The sequence below is a fragment of the Scardinius erythrophthalmus genome (assembly GCF_964197995.2).
Source record: "Scardinius erythrophthalmus genome assembly, chromosome: 1".
NCBI classification, from domain to species: domain Eukaryota; kingdom Metazoa; phylum Chordata; class Actinopteri; order Cypriniformes; family Leuciscidae; genus Scardinius; species Scardinius erythrophthalmus.
This window is the reverse complement of record NC_138221.1, coordinates 53,964,305-53,979,288: the sequence shown is the minus strand read 5'-3', so window position 1 is coordinate 53,979,288 and position 14,984 is coordinate 53,964,305. Positions and strand designations below refer to the sequence as shown.

At 38.4% G+C, this 14,984-nt stretch overlaps 3 protein-coding genes across 5 annotated transcripts in view; all 3 read right to left on the bottom strand.

The window, feature by feature from the left end:
- The window catches only part of hoxb3a (homeobox B3a), a 72,773-nt gene extending 64,117 nt beyond the window's left edge, over window positions 1-8,656 (bottom strand). For all 3 annotated transcript variants that reach the window (XM_081384626.1, XM_081384627.1, XM_081384624.1), the window contains exon 1: window positions 8,084-8,656. The gene's annotated coding sequence lies outside the window, so the exon portion shown is untranslated. The remainder of the gene's footprint in view (window positions 1-8,083) is intronic.
- On the bottom strand, window positions 490-3,364 carry hoxb6a (homeobox B6a). Its single transcript, XM_081384714.1, has 2 exons — window positions 2,129-3,364; window positions 490-1,136 (listed from the first exon to the last, which is right to left on the bottom strand). The coding sequence occupies exons 1-2, from the start codon at window positions 2,556-2,558 to the stop codon at window positions 880-882; spliced, it is 687 nt and encodes a 228-aa protein (XP_081240840.1). The 5' UTR covers window positions 2,559-3,364; the 3' UTR covers window positions 490-879.
- A 1,763-nt stretch (window positions 8,657-10,419) lies between the features above and the next one.
- On the bottom strand, window positions 10,420-14,735 carry hoxb7a (homeobox B7a). Its single transcript, XM_081379568.1, has 2 exons — window positions 14,193-14,735; window positions 10,420-11,193 (listed from the first exon to the last, which is right to left on the bottom strand). Exons 1-2 carry the CDS (start codon window positions 14,614-14,616, stop codon window positions 10,937-10,939), a joined length of 681 nt encoding a protein of 226 aa, XP_081235694.1. The 5' UTR covers window positions 14,617-14,735; the 3' UTR covers window positions 10,420-10,936.
- Window positions 14,736-14,984: the final 249 nt, after the last annotated feature.

Genomic DNA, 14,984 nt, shown 5'->3' with positions numbered 1-14,984 from the left:
TACCTAACTGAAGAGTTTTGGGGCTTTGTACCTGTTTCATGAAGTCAGAAAAACACGCGACCACTGTTTGTCCTAAAATATCATACACACAATAGTAAATGTAGCATATATTTACATATATGCCAGCAGGTACTGAAATTTCATATTATTTACGCAGCAATATGCATGTTTATTGCGTTGCCCTATAGATTTTCGGTTTTAGTGATATTTTTCTTTACATCATCCAATGGGTCAACCGTGAATTAGTTTAAACTAGTTTTCTTGACAAAAATAAAAAAGAATACAGGGAAAACAGGTGTTTCCGCAATGAGGATCCGTCATTTCATATTATCGGCCGTCATCAAATATAGCATGAGCGGCTGGATTTCGTTTGTTTAATTAAAGGCTTGAATAACAAACAAAAAACATGTAAAAATGTTTGACTATTGTAGACCTTTGTGTGTGTTCCTACTATGTTTTTTTCTTGAATCTCTAGCTGCTAGTCCTTTTTCACTCAGACTCAATAAATTATGTCATGTGTCTGAACATTTAACTTACGAATAAATGAAAGATAGCAAAAAAGTTTTCCATACATGGGAATTTATTTTATTTTTACACAGCTTAAATATAAACACGAATATGACACAAATTTCAAATAGCTTCGTTCAACATGGACATTTCAGTCATAAGAGCAAATCTAAATTGAATAAGAGCGCACAAAACCACATGTGTTAAACGTCATGTAAAAAAAGGAAAGAAATCACAAAAGAAATTACATTGAGTTAACAGGAATGCTACAGTTGCTAACATGATGGAAAGTCTTCATTTGTGTTATCATGGTGTCTGGTGCCCTCTATGCCATAGCTTTCTTTTGGTGGGGGAAATTTATCGTTTAAAAATTCATTCTGTCCTCTTCTCCTCCTCCTCTTCGCCACTGGTTTGTGAGCAGTTGATCAATTTGTTCTCTTTTTTCCATTTCATTCGCCGGTTTTGGAACCAAATCTTTATCTGACGTTCTGTCAGGCACAGTGCGTGCGCAATCTCAATGCGGCGTCTTCGGGTCAGATACCTGTTAAAGTGGAACTCTTTCTCCAATTCTAACGTCTGGTAGCGAGTGTACGTCTGACGACCCCTTCGGCCAGCGTTACCGAAGGTCCCTGTCCATGGGATAAAAGAGAAAAGTCAAACATTAACACAAAGAGCGTGTTTTTTACAATGATAAATGCGTCCGGAGAAAACAGCTCGAGGGTGACATAATGACAAGAAACCCTCAAGCTAAAATACAGTCGACTACATATCAAATTTTTGCTGTCCTGCAATTTTAACACATATTTGTTGTGTTGAATTTTTGTTATGTTGTCCTCATTTAAACCTATGTGCAGACAAACTGAGAGGTCTAAAATCTGAGGAAATGTTATTCTCATTTTCTCATTTTTGTGACAGATCTAAACAAAAGATACCGGTCTATTTTTGTGCTTATCTGAACATAGATGCAACGCGTCTAGTAATAGTTTGAGCACATGTCAAAGTTGTGTTTGTGACTGAAACGTGTACAAAGATGTACGTGGATGTTCATGCTGCTGAACTTTAAACATGTAACTACTGTAAACGGACAGGGCTATATGCAGCGAATAAAATCAAGTTACAGAAAATGCACAGAGTGTTCAGCTTCTATTGGTCCTTGTAGTTTATATTGCATAGCCCAATCATAATATCTTTCGTGTTTTTACAGCCTAATACAGCCATGTACTTGTCACTGTATCATAAGGCGGCACAAACAGCAACAGATGTATCAAAAAAACAACAATGATAATTTTGTAATAAGACATACGGTGATTCAGCAGCTCTTCTGTTTATAATTAGACACGCTTCTCTAGTGATTTAAATGATATGAGCCTTGCGGCGAACATATTTCCAAATGTCCTCCCTCAAAAACAAGTACGGTACATTTGAAAGATTTCACAGAACTTTACAGGAGTGGCTTTGCTTTCAGTATGACACTATGGTGGAGACGAGCGTATTTGCACTGTATTGGGCTTCCGGCATTGTACAGTGAAGCTGTAAGTCACGTAGGCTATAGCACGCTCTTGCTCCGTCTTTATTAGCGATGAGAAAAAATGAAGGGCAAAAAAAGACAACATGAACTCACCGTTACACGAGTTCATCCGTTGCATCCAAGGATAAACCGGCGCTGACGGCTTCTGTTCGTCGGCCTCAGGGTAGATGCCTTTCCCCGTCGATCCCGTGCAGTCTGTCTTGCGGTGATCCTGACTGAGCACGAACGAGTGTTCCTCTATGCTGGCGAGGGCGCAGGCAGGGTCCTTTTCCCTGTAGAAGCTTGCTGTCGCATAATCGCAGGGACCGGCGGCGGTCGCCCTGCCGTAGGCACCGTTCGCTTGTTGGTAAAAAGAGGATGGGTACGCCTTCTCTTGGACACTGGAACCTCCATAAGCAGCACCGGGATAGTGTCGTAAAGGGTCTGTGTATCCGGAGGAATATAACGGTATCTGTCCCAAGAACGACTCCTGTCCTCCGGGCAGAGTCACTGGGAAAGTTGAGTTTACAAAATAGGAACTCATTGGGAGGGTACGGCTCTTTTGCGTGGTTTATGATTTGTTGTGTTTTATAGTCCAAGTGGTTTAGCTATTAGTAGTTTATCGGAGATTGGGTTTTAGATGGGGGGGGGGGTGTTCTGGGTGGCTATGTGCCAGTGCGGGACAGAGGGAAACCGTACCATCTGACCAGCCACTGACCAATAGCGAGCGGACGTGCCTGCAAAATAGCACCCTTGAGGGGGGCTGTGATTGCACGCGCCGGGGGACCCCGGAGCAGAGAACTAGCTTTTTTTTTAATCCCTTCTCCCTTTCCTTTCTTCCAATGAGATTTCACAATGCGAATCACATAGGAATTTTAAAACGCTAAATTGAATTCATCGACACTTTGTGCCCCCACATACAGTCGGCTTTGGTCCTATCATACCACTGAAGATTAAAGTGTCAACATACAAGACCCGGAGTAGCCGATTTTCTAAACACACATTATTACGTACAACATTTAATCATTTTCCATCCTTTATATTCCAGATGGGTACTTTACTAGGCCTTATCGCACAAGTAGGTCACAAAAGATAAAATGACATATTGATGATCTCGGCTTCAACGCTTTTTTCATCACTGTAATTTCATAGTGATTTATAAATGGTAAACGACGTGTTAAAGAAAACCATAACCTATATATAAACAGTGCAAAGTAAATGAGCCTGAGCAAAAGTATTTAACGAAATTCAGAAGGTAACAGATATGTTGCCTATATATTAAACTGTTTAGTGATAATTTAAATAATACATATTCATGTTGACACATAATGACAGTACAAACATGTACTGAATGTGTGAATATACGAGACACGTTTACTGTCATCCACAATTTTTTGAAAACAAATATGTGTGTGTGTGTACGTATATATATATATATATATATATATATATATATATATATATATATATATATATATATATATATATATATATATATATATATATATATATAATGTTTTGTCAATTTGTTTTTCATTCAACACAAGTTTTGTTAAATGTATTTTCTATGCGCATGACATTTTTTACAGCATCGCGCACAATTTGTTTCCTCCTTTGCTTAAATTAATTAATGATTTGAGAAGGCCAGCAAATAGTTCAGCAGTGTTTTGGCTTTTTGTCGGTGTTGCGCTGCACTGGTCGAGCGTGCGTGTGTTTTTCATTAACCAAAAGTACAGTTATGGTGGCCGGGTATCCTGTCGCTATACGACCAATAAACCATTTGCGACACAACAAGTGGATATTTTTAAAGGTGGCGCACTGGGGGTTGCGTGCATTTTACTTTCATTTCAGTTTCCTTTGACTAGGATGCTGCGTTTCCTTTCGCATTGCATAGTTTTCTGCGAACGGAAAGCATCTATTGTGTTTCCATTTGTAGAAATGAGCAAGGGGGAACAGGGCCCGGTCAACGTTTGTTAATTATTAATGAGCAATAACTACCATTACACGTTCTATAAATTCTTAACCAAGACATCTAGAGATTGTGCTTGGCATTTAAATAAGTTTGTGCTAGGCATTCTTTCCTCAAAAAGCTCGCGTTTTTTTTTGTTAACTTCATTATTATCTCTCTCTCTCTCTCTCTCTCTCTCTCTCTCTGTCTCTCTCTTTTTACAGGTATTTCTTCCTTGTCTTCGAAGAACCACAGAAGCCAGCGAGACAACTGGATTGCAGTGGACTATTATAGACAGTCAACTTTTCTGCGGAAGTCACTTATTTAGTGATAAGGAGTAAAAGTGAATAATTTCACACCCATTTGGACATGGAGTGACCTGTTATGAACTTTTTGTCAAGAATGCTATAACGTTCTGTATTCCTCCGAGTGTAATACATGTGAGTAGGCGATGTCAAATATTTAAAATGTAAAACATGCTATGTAAAACATGATTTACAAGTCTGTAAAAAGCGCATCTTTATATTAAAATATATGAAAAAGAACTCAGGATGCTGGTGCAGGATGCTTTAATGCTGGTGTCAGACATTTGTTTGTACCCTAAGTTACGAATTCTTAAAACTGAACATTTAAAATGACGTATAGGCCTTGCTTCAAATGCCGTGTTTCCTTCGTGTACAATAGCCTATGTGTTTTTACATAAATAATTAAAGGCGCTTTTAGGCTTCCTTTAAATTTACGGCAAGACTGCGGTTGCCGAATTTATACTATCATATATGCTGTCTTCATACGCTTTAATTTAATATCAGTGCATTATTTTCACGATAATTATGCTCACGGTTGCGCTGTTTATCTTGTCTCCTAAATACCGGAAGCTTAGTTAGAAATAGATTTTATTTATATGTATATTATATTTGTTTGTATTAAGTATATCTGGTAAATATATCTGGTTAAACAAGTTACATTTAACAAATGCGCATGCATTTTACTATCAAAAAGTCAGGGAGGGGGTGATCCGCAAACTCTTGCCTTAAGCCTGCTGTTAATTTATGAATGCTGTTCTACCACATGCTAAACTTTAACATGTGGTCAAAGCAAAGTGCAATAAATGGATGGCATTTAGAGCTAAACGTGCGCGTCTCTATATGTAAAAATCCGTTAAAAAAAAACTACATTTTAGACAACATACAAAACAAATGGAGATGTCAATTATAAATTAGTAAATCAAACACACTTGGCCCAAAGAAAACCGGCCCGTTCTTTATGTATTTGTACGTTCGTATCAGATTTCACTAACATCATAAACCTAAGGGATAAAAGCCTTATTGATTTTCAGAAGCTTTGTCAGCCACCCATAACAAGGGATTTTTGAGTTTGTGGATGGTAATAGTGCCTAATGTTATCTGTTTTCAACAACAATAATACGATTTGTTTTAGGTTGATCAAAGAATAAAACTAAATTTTATTTTATTTTAAGCTACTTTGAACTTATATATTTATACGTTAACAATTCTGTAATTATCTGTGCTTTGAAATGTAAACCACTGAAGTTATAAATGCCACAGCTATGCAAATAAAATGAGAGTGACTGTACTTTTTACATTATGGAAACTCAGTCTTGTGACTGAAATTACTTAGAAATCATATTACTTAGGTGCAAAACAGTAGAGCCCTGAAATAAATACAAAGACTAAGAGACAACCCATATCACACATTCACACTTTATGACATTAAACAGTCATACAATCTCCAAGCATCCCCCCCCCCCCTCTCTCTCTCTCTCTCTCTCTCTCTCTCTCTCTCTCTCTCTCTCTCTCTTTCTCTCTCTCACAAACACACACACACTCTTTCCGGTTACTATGCCCACTACCAGTCCAAATAAACACTTATTGCTTGGAGTATGTACTTCCTAAGAGACAACGCCAAAGAAATAAAAAAAGGTTAGCATGGCTTTAAAAACTGGGGAAGGATGTAGGTTTTGGCGAGGGCACACACAACTCGGCTCGCACTTATAGGCCTCGACGCACTTCATTCCATGTTCAATGGAATAACCTTGGAGTGGTCAAATGCTGATATTCTGGATAGATTACAAGAAGCAAGAAAGCAGAGATGGAGGAATATAAGCCCTTCAGGCCACAGATTTTTTTCAGTGAGTGCATGTGTGCCACAAATCTCCCCCAAACGCAGACACTTCAAAGAGCAGCAAGAACAGCTAGGAGAATTTACAGCCCCTACATTCTTTTACGTTTCACTGCCACCGGGCCGAGAACCCCTCCCTGTCTTTCCTGTTATCTGCGGCTGCAATGTGTGCTCTGCTGCATACAACATTTAAGAGGTTTTATAAATATTTAAAAGCTAAAGCATACATCTGTTGGTGAGTGGCGAATGTTGGTGTGACTTGATAAAAGTGGAAGAAAAGATACTGTGCGCACACAGTCGCACAAGCACTCACACGACAATAAAACGTACTTTAGAAGAACACTATAACACATTCTCACACTGCCATAAAACGACACGTCACGCGCTGGCGTGCGCGCGCGCGCACACACACACACACACACACAATACAGCAAACAAATGCGCACTGTAATAAATTCTCGCTCTCTCTCTCTACACGCTCACACACACATACCCAGTGCAATAAACACACCCTCTAAGTAGCCTGTGTTGGCGAAATACAAGGATGAACACTAGATGGCGCCAGATAGCGGGGAAATGGCTCGTGTGCTTGGATTTGTGTCAGCAGCTCTCAACAACAGGCTTAGCAGATTCATGCACCTCGGAAGATGAAATTAGGAAAATATGGAACAAGTTCATTAAATGCACATATCCGTTTTGATATATAAAAATACTAGATATTTCATTGTTCACTGTCTATTGGATGGATATTCTTTAAGACTGTGAGTATAGGAAACAGAGAGACCCTTCTTAGAGATGTGCTGTTGATTCCAAGCATTTTAGTAATTACGTAGTAGTTATCTAAATAAAAACATCTGTAAATGTGATAGATAGATAGATAGATAGATAGATAGATAGATAGATAGATAGATAGATAGATAGATAGATAGATAGATAGATAGATAGATAGATAGATAGATAGATAGATAGATAGATAGATAGATAGATAGATAGATAGATAGATTGATTCTCAAAAAGCAAGTGTCATTTTTCCTATTTAAGGAATACATGTTTGTATGTTTTGTTTTTGCATAAAGTGGTTCGTCATTCATTTCCAACATTAGCCTATCCTTGTTCCATACAGTAAACGCTATAGCGTGTTAAGAAAAATGAGCATTTAAACAAATGAACACCGAAACTCCAGGAACGTTACAAAATTGCTGGACGGTATGGAATGGATGAGAACCGATGTCAAGTAGAGCCGCGAGGAATCATTACGTCCCACTCACTGCAGCCGGTAGAATAACCTGGAAGGTTTGTTCATCTGATCTGGAAGTGAAAGACGTCCTATTCAGAACATGAGGAGACCCTTGGGTATTTTGAACATATAATAGCCTCTTCAAGTATTATTATTATTATATAAAACTCTTCAAGTAGCCTATTATTACCCTATATTTTACCTTATATTTTTGTCTATCAGTTTGTTTTTGTTTTTTTTGTTTCCCCTGTGTGATTTAGGACGGTATTAAAGTATTTTACCATCTATGTAACTTTTAATGTCGTACTGAATAAAGCATTTACGTAATAAATGACTATAGGTAGCCTATATAAGGTTACGATCAGATTGGCAAGACGACAGCTTCTTCAAACCTCGCCCTCTCGCCGCAGCCATGACTGCGCTCCATATCATTAATACAGTAATGCAGTGGAAAACCCGAAATTAGCACATCTGAAACTCTGTAAATGCACACCATGCATTAGGTCTAAAATATCTTGCCGCTGACCAGAAGAAGAAGAAAAAAATACATGGAAAGGCACCAAAACGCTTATTCCGCTCCACCCAAGATGGAAATGAATAATTGGATTTAGATAAGGTGTTTACTTCTAAGCTGTTGTGCACGCGCGGCTTATTAGTAGAGTACATCCATCAGTGCGCATGATTAGGCTTGGTCGAGTTCTTACCTCAGAGAAACGAAGCGGTTGCGAGACAATGACAGACTTACCTTTGTTGATAATTCGTCACCCAGCACCAGGACAGAGAGGCGCAAACCTCTCGCCGTAGCTCGCGCTCGGTAAGTCCTGTTGCTCTTCTTGGTCCCGCCATTAGAGCGAAGCAGTGAAAATGACAGCGGCACCACAGCTTCCATCCGCTTTAGTCAACAGGAGTCAGACCCCGTATGAAAAATTAGATGAGACCCTACTGCGTGTCCAGATCTCAATAAGACTCCATCGCAGTGGTTATCCCAATCACAGGCGGCCACATTAGCATAGCAGAGAGGAGAGGAGGCTGTTCTCTCCCTGTTCCATTTGAGAACATCAGCCTGAACAATGCTCTCCGACTGTATGGATTTTCAGTGCTAGCAAAAATATACTAAATAAAAAAAGAGCTAGAACCTTTAAGGAGCACAGTGAAGCTACATTAAGTGCCGCGGCCAAAAGAATGCTGCAATATAACCACTTGGGAAATCATAAAAAGTTCATGTTCACGGTTACTCGTCCACATGACCATCCTCGGCCAATCCCAGGACCCAGGCACTCATAAAGTTCTATCACAAAGTTGTAAATTTTCATAAAACAACAAGGAATTTATTGCATTTCTTCATGACTGTTTTAACAGCAGTAGCTCTGCCGTCGCCATCTTTTCCCTATACAATCGCAAGGAAAATCTAATATTTTTCGTGCTTGTTTCCATGCACTGCTTTACTTAAGCTAGCTGAAAAGCTTATTAGTCGAACGTGTGAGATATTAAGCTTGAACATGTGTTATTTGTGTTTTTGAAGCCGAAATATAACACCAATGCGGTTTGACATTTAAGGCAATTTTGCAGGCATGAGCTTTAATATAAAATGAAGCCATCCAAAACTATGTCGCGAATGAAGGTAGATCAAAGTTACAACAGTTCATGTTACGGTGCTATAAACTGGTTAGTGACTAAGACAAATATTATTATTATTATTATAGGATTGTATATAGTGTCTAACTAAAAAGAGGATATTTGCTCTTTATTTGTAATATGCCCCAGCTAAGGATTACGTTCAAAACAGAGCCATAATATCATACAGTAATATGAAATACGAAAAAAAAGATATTAACCGATTAATATAATTATTATTAATACTTATTTATTTGATTAATATTTAAGAAAAAAAAGAAAAAGAAAAGAAAACAGTCTGCGATTCAAACAGAAAGACTTCTCGTTGGCATACCGTAATACGTTTTATTATAATTAAAAATAAAAACATTTCAGAACGAAATATTTAGGACAAAAACATTTGTCGCGTTATGGCAATTGTGCCTGTACTGTACAGCATATAGGCTACACTGCACTAAACTACACAGGCCTTCACGACAGTTTCGCAATGCGACAAAAAGCAGATAGCATCCAAAAGTTAGGGGATTGCTTCAATCAAAATAAGCAAATCAAAATATGGAAAAGGTTTTGTAACGAACCTTAACTGCTGCTACAAGATCTGAAGCCAGAAAAGACCGGCCGCTTTCCCATTCTACTGATTTTTTTGTCCCTTTTATGACGTTTCCGGCTTTTTATTGATGCACTAAACACATTAGTTTACAACCCCATAATATAAACGCCTTCTTTTGGTCTCACACGACACAGAACCTGTCACTTCTCTACAAGAACTCGGCTTGACCTGAGGAAAAAAATTAAGTCACAATAAACAATTGATGTTCACGAGGCAACGACAATGACGAATCAAAATAATATTAGGCCTATAGCCTAGATTAAAACAAACAGTACACTGGTCCTCATTTTTAAACTGCTTTGTGAGATAACTGATCATTACGAAATCTGCAACAATATTGCTCATTTATATTTAAAGATTTAAAACGTAATAAGCTAGAAAATATATTATTTCAATGATTAGTCTATATTTTGTCCACAACAGAACTATTGTAATTCCCAAATAACCCTAAAGGATTAATAAAACCAAAATATTTTAGTAATAGCCTATAATGTAACTGTTAATAAAAAATAAAAAAAACATATCGAAGATGTTTAACCTGGTAGTGAATATAAATTAATAAATAGACAGACTGGTAGGCTGCTTCTAATTCTCCTTCTGAGATTATTATTATTATTATTATTATTATTATTATTATTATACTAGGCTACGGAGCGGCAGATTTCCGCGAGTAGTTTTTAGGAACTATTTTAAAAAGGCAGGGGTCCTAAATATATGCTTGTGGTATTATCACATTCAGGGTTATTTGGCACAACATTATTGTGATTTTACTCCGACTAGAAACGAAAAGCAAGCAAAGAATACAGAAAAGAAAACTGGAAAGAAAACTGGAAAGGAAACGAAAAAAATTAAACATCTTGTGGTCAGCAGTACAGTTTATTTGAACACTTATGAACAGGATAAAATGCGTATACATACAAAAATGTACACATAGATAAGCCTACATAACAGGGGTGTATCAAAATTAGAAAAAAATAAAATAATAGCTTGCTCCCTTCTGTGTTTCACCCTGCTAGGTCGAACTTAATAGGCACAAACTAGGCCTGTATGTCACAAATACATGATAGGCCTATATAGTGTTATTGACATTAATATTAAGCCTATATATAGCCTATATAATGTAGGCTATACAGTATGAGTATACATGTATCATATATCTATATTAGAATGCGTTTTAAAATTACTTGTAATGTATTACTATATTTACGAGTCTAAGACATTAACACATCTAACACGAGTTACTTAAGTAAACGACATTGACATTTTGCCCACAGTATTCTAAGTAGCATTTTTGTTTCAACTCAGTGAATCCTGAATTAAAGCAGGTCGAATCGATAGTATACAGCACAGTCTATTTGTATGCCATATGCGTCGCTACTCATCTTCCTCTTCCTCGTCGCCCCCGATTTGGTCAGCAGCAGGAGAGCTGCGGCCCGTTGATTTGTTCTCTTTCTTCCATTTCATCCTTCTGTTTTGAAACCAGATTTTAATCTGGCGTTCGGTCAAGCACAGGGCGTGTGCAATCTCTATACGCCGCCGCCGTGAGAGGTAACGGTTGAAGTGGAATTCTTTCTCCAGCTCTAATGTTTGATAGCGGGAATATGTCTGACGGCCTCTTTTCCGGTCCGCACCTGTGGGAAACGCGGGAGAAGGGTCAGAAAGCGTAACAAGTATGAAAATATGTTTACCAAAAACACTAGTAAAAAAAGAAAAATCTGTTACAATCAATAAGAAGAGTTCGAATGTTTTTCGATGGTTACAATGAAAACATGTCTACCTTTGTGAATCACCATTGGTCTGAATGAAAACGAAGGATTTCAAGAACTTAAAATTCATTAAAAGCATTAAATATGATAGGCTATAATTATCGAAAAATCACTCACATTTAAGCTAAAAAAAAGTAGGCTACACTTCAGTTTGTGAATGTAAAACAACAGATTCGACATATTTTAGTATTTTCAGTAGGCTAATACACACTGGGGGAAATGAGACTTCAATACGCATGGCTGCTTGATTCTTGTGTAGGTGTGTTACTTACCATAACAAATACATTTTATGCTATTGAGATAAGCGATTGTAAATATTTAGATACGTTTTTTTTTTTTTTTTTTTTGGCACAGTGCATTGGTGAAATCCATTATTAAGGAAAGATTAGTTAGCTATTAATCCTGAAATTAAAACAAAAGCGGTCATCAAACCCAAAACTTGAAGTCTTCTAAATTATATTTTGGATGTGTATTTCTTACACGAGATCACATAAACTATAGCCTAGTAAAAATAGCAAAATGAAACGCACACATCGGCCTATATAATTTAACCGTGCGTCTGAACTGTTACATGCATTACGATTAAGATACAACACAGTCGAATTACAACTTAACTTTGAAGGTTAAAACTGCATCTTAACTATAAAAGTGGAATGTAATTCAAAAGCAAAATGAAAGTATACAAATACCCCTGCTGTAAGTGTATTCTCTGGCTTGCACACTCCCGTGACTCTAATGGTGCCCTGGCGTTCAGACTTCCTTCTAAACATGACCAAAGTCAACAACATGATCTAGTTCCCTTACACATTCGCGCTGAAGTGTTATATCCATCTAGATAAAGAAGCCATCTACGTAAAGTATCCATCTTTTAGCTGCACGTTTAGAGAGAAGAAATCTAACTAGACGTTCACAACCTTGCCCATGCACGGTCAGTAACTTTCTGCTGTCCCTGCGTTTCCGTTTCCAGCAGACTGTCGACAAATGGGTGCTGTTTTGTGCTTTTTGAACTTTTTTATTGCACTCTTCAGTCGTTTGTATCTTACTTCCGTGTTGTCGTCAACGCCGTGACACTTCTTGTTGATACTATACTATCTAGCACAGACTGTGCAAAAACATGAAGAATTTGGGTGAAAAGCAGAAGGCACGAGAGTAATAGAGAGAGAAATAAAAGTATTGTATTTAAATCCAAGCAGATACCGCTATTTCGTTCTTTCAGGGGTATAAATTAAGTGCATTATGTCTGTCCTCGCAGAACGAAACGCTTTTACACGAGTTAAAACAAGGGCGAGCATTGTGTTGGGTCACTGTTCAGGGTCCCCGACGTACACGGTCTCCCCAATGATAGACATGGAAATAGAATTTCATCTGGTCTGTGTGAATGTGTCCGTCTGTGAATAGTGAAAGAGACATAAAGTGAGGGACAGAGACCATCTATGTGAAATATCAAACGAAAGCACGAAATCAACCGAAAAGGCAGCTGGCCCTATAAAGACATAAAACCTTGTGGTTGGGGGTGCAAGGCCCAGCATACATGTCTGATATGTTCAAATGTGTAGGAGCAAAATGATTATTTTTTTGGTATGTGTTTATGTACTCGTGAATGTTTAGGGTTTCTTTTTATGCGACTGTCTACACCAACTTTGGCGTGTCAAAAATTTGGTCTTTACAGCAGACATGGCAGTGGACTAACTTTTTAAAAACAAAAAATAAACGAAAGAATAAAATTTGTATAAGCAGCTTCCCTTTTTTAAAAAGAGGCTTATTCGTGTTTAACATCAACATTTACAAAAGTAAAATAGCTGCCGTCACTATTCAAATTAAAGTAATTTAAAATAATTAAAAGAGCTAAAAATGTATCTGTATTTACAAAGTAATAGGTTAACTATGACACATTCGTTGTTCATAAAATGACAATGGCATTTCACACGTAGAACGAAAATGTAGGCCTATACACCATTGGCTGGCAATGACTATCTGCCAGTAATGTCAACAACTTTGCTAATGAGGTATCTGTTTCAAAACTATTTATGTTGTTGTATTTTTACACTAGGAGCTAACAAGAGAAGAAGCGCCCAGGGTTGACAGTTGACTGATAGGAACGTCTGTGCTCGTGGGGAGTGTCTTGAGAGGCCGCAGAAAATCATTAAAAGAGAACTTGTCGACCTTCTTTTCAAATGCGTCAGCCGGGACGTGTGGTGGCTACACACGTGAAAAGCGCTATTACTACGAAACGCAGACGATTTGTTAAAAACCCTTGTTCAGCGAATAGTTAGTCGGGGAACTTGGACGCATGACAGCATGTTTTGTAAAACTTCCAACACATGCCCACGCACACGCACGCAGACAAGCACATACATGCACAACATACTGCACATAAAACACACACACACACACACACACACACACACACACAGTTAAATTACTGAGAGTAATTTAAAAACAAAGGCCCACCCAGCTGTAACGTACCCTAGAAAAACAAGGCCCCGCCCTCTATATAAAAATATAAGAATATTTAATGTAATTGCTTGAGCATATACTAACTTAACGATGGATTCATCTTCCTAACTAACTTAAAGATGGATTCCATTCCACCATGATAACACACTGTCAGCAGAATACATATTTGTTAAAGCTAAACATAATTCATCCAAACCTCTCATACCGTCCCCTCCCTTTTTCCACAAAACGCGAAATACTACGTACTAGGATGTCTTGAATTATGACGACTAATTAGTCGTAAAAAAAGATCTGAAGAAAAGAACACTTTTTGAAATGACTTGGTCGCTCCCCTTAACCTGTTTCCCTCCCCCTCAGACATACATACGCACACCCCTGTCCTCAAGAAACATTCAGTTTTCACAGACCTGTGCTCCTCATCCACGGATAGATTCGGAGGTTGTTTTCGTTGTTTTGATGGTGGCCCCTCTGCTCTTCCTTACCACTGCTTTGCGCTTTACAGAGATCGCCAGCGCTCACCATGGGTAGATTCGGATGGTCAAACAGAGGGCTGTGCATGTTCAAAGAGACAGCTCCCAGCTCATACGCAGTGGGGTACATGCCTTGGGTCTGGCTGGAAAGACTAGCACCGTTAGTGTACATGCTCGACAGAGAGACAGAAGATGTGGAGGAGACCGGTGCACCGGTAGAAGCCGAGCCGTAGCCGCTGGCCCGTTGCGAACTGCACGAAAAGGCGCAAGAAGTTTGCTCGGGAAACACGCCACTAGAGAAGACAGAACTCGCCACTTGGTATTTGGAAAACAACGCGTTCGCGTAATACAATGAACTCATAATTTGAGAAGTGATTTATATGCTAAGAAGTTTTAGTGTCGGTTTTACGAGGTCCAATGATATATTACAGAATTACAGTCTAGATTTACACCAAAAATCACCCCTTTTTCCTCAGGGGCCACGTGATGGGCAGCACGTGATGACATATCCTCCAATGGGTGTACGGCTTCCCAGAGCCCTGTCTAATGTGGAGAAGGGCTGCGCAGCTGACCATCCACATAAATTTGTTAAATTATTCACTTACAGCCAACGGTACCTACAGTCAACACAAACGCACGGGAGAACACACAAATCGATAGGCTATTGAGAAGGTTTCTGTAATCACCAAATCCGCGTCAAGCAATAAATAATTGTGGGTTGTACAAACT

Bases quoted from the DNA above. Each gene is read 5' to 3' on its own strand.
- hoxb7a (XM_081379568.1), bottom strand. From the start codon at position 14,616: ATGAGTTCATTGTATTACGCGAACGCGTTGTTTTCCAAATACCAAGTG. The intron at 11,194-14,192 runs GTCTGTGAAAAC...CGTTTCCCACAG, and splicing joins TCCGTGGATGAGGAGCACAG to GTGCGGACCGGAAAAGAGGC.
- hoxb6a (XM_081384714.1), bottom strand. From the start codon at position 2,558: ATGAGTTCCTATTTTGTAAACTCAACTTTCCCAGTGACTCTGCCCGGA. The intron at 1,137-2,128 runs GTGAGTTCATGT...TCCCATGGACAG, and splicing joins ACGGATGAACTCGTGTAACG to GGACCTTCGGTAACGCTGGC.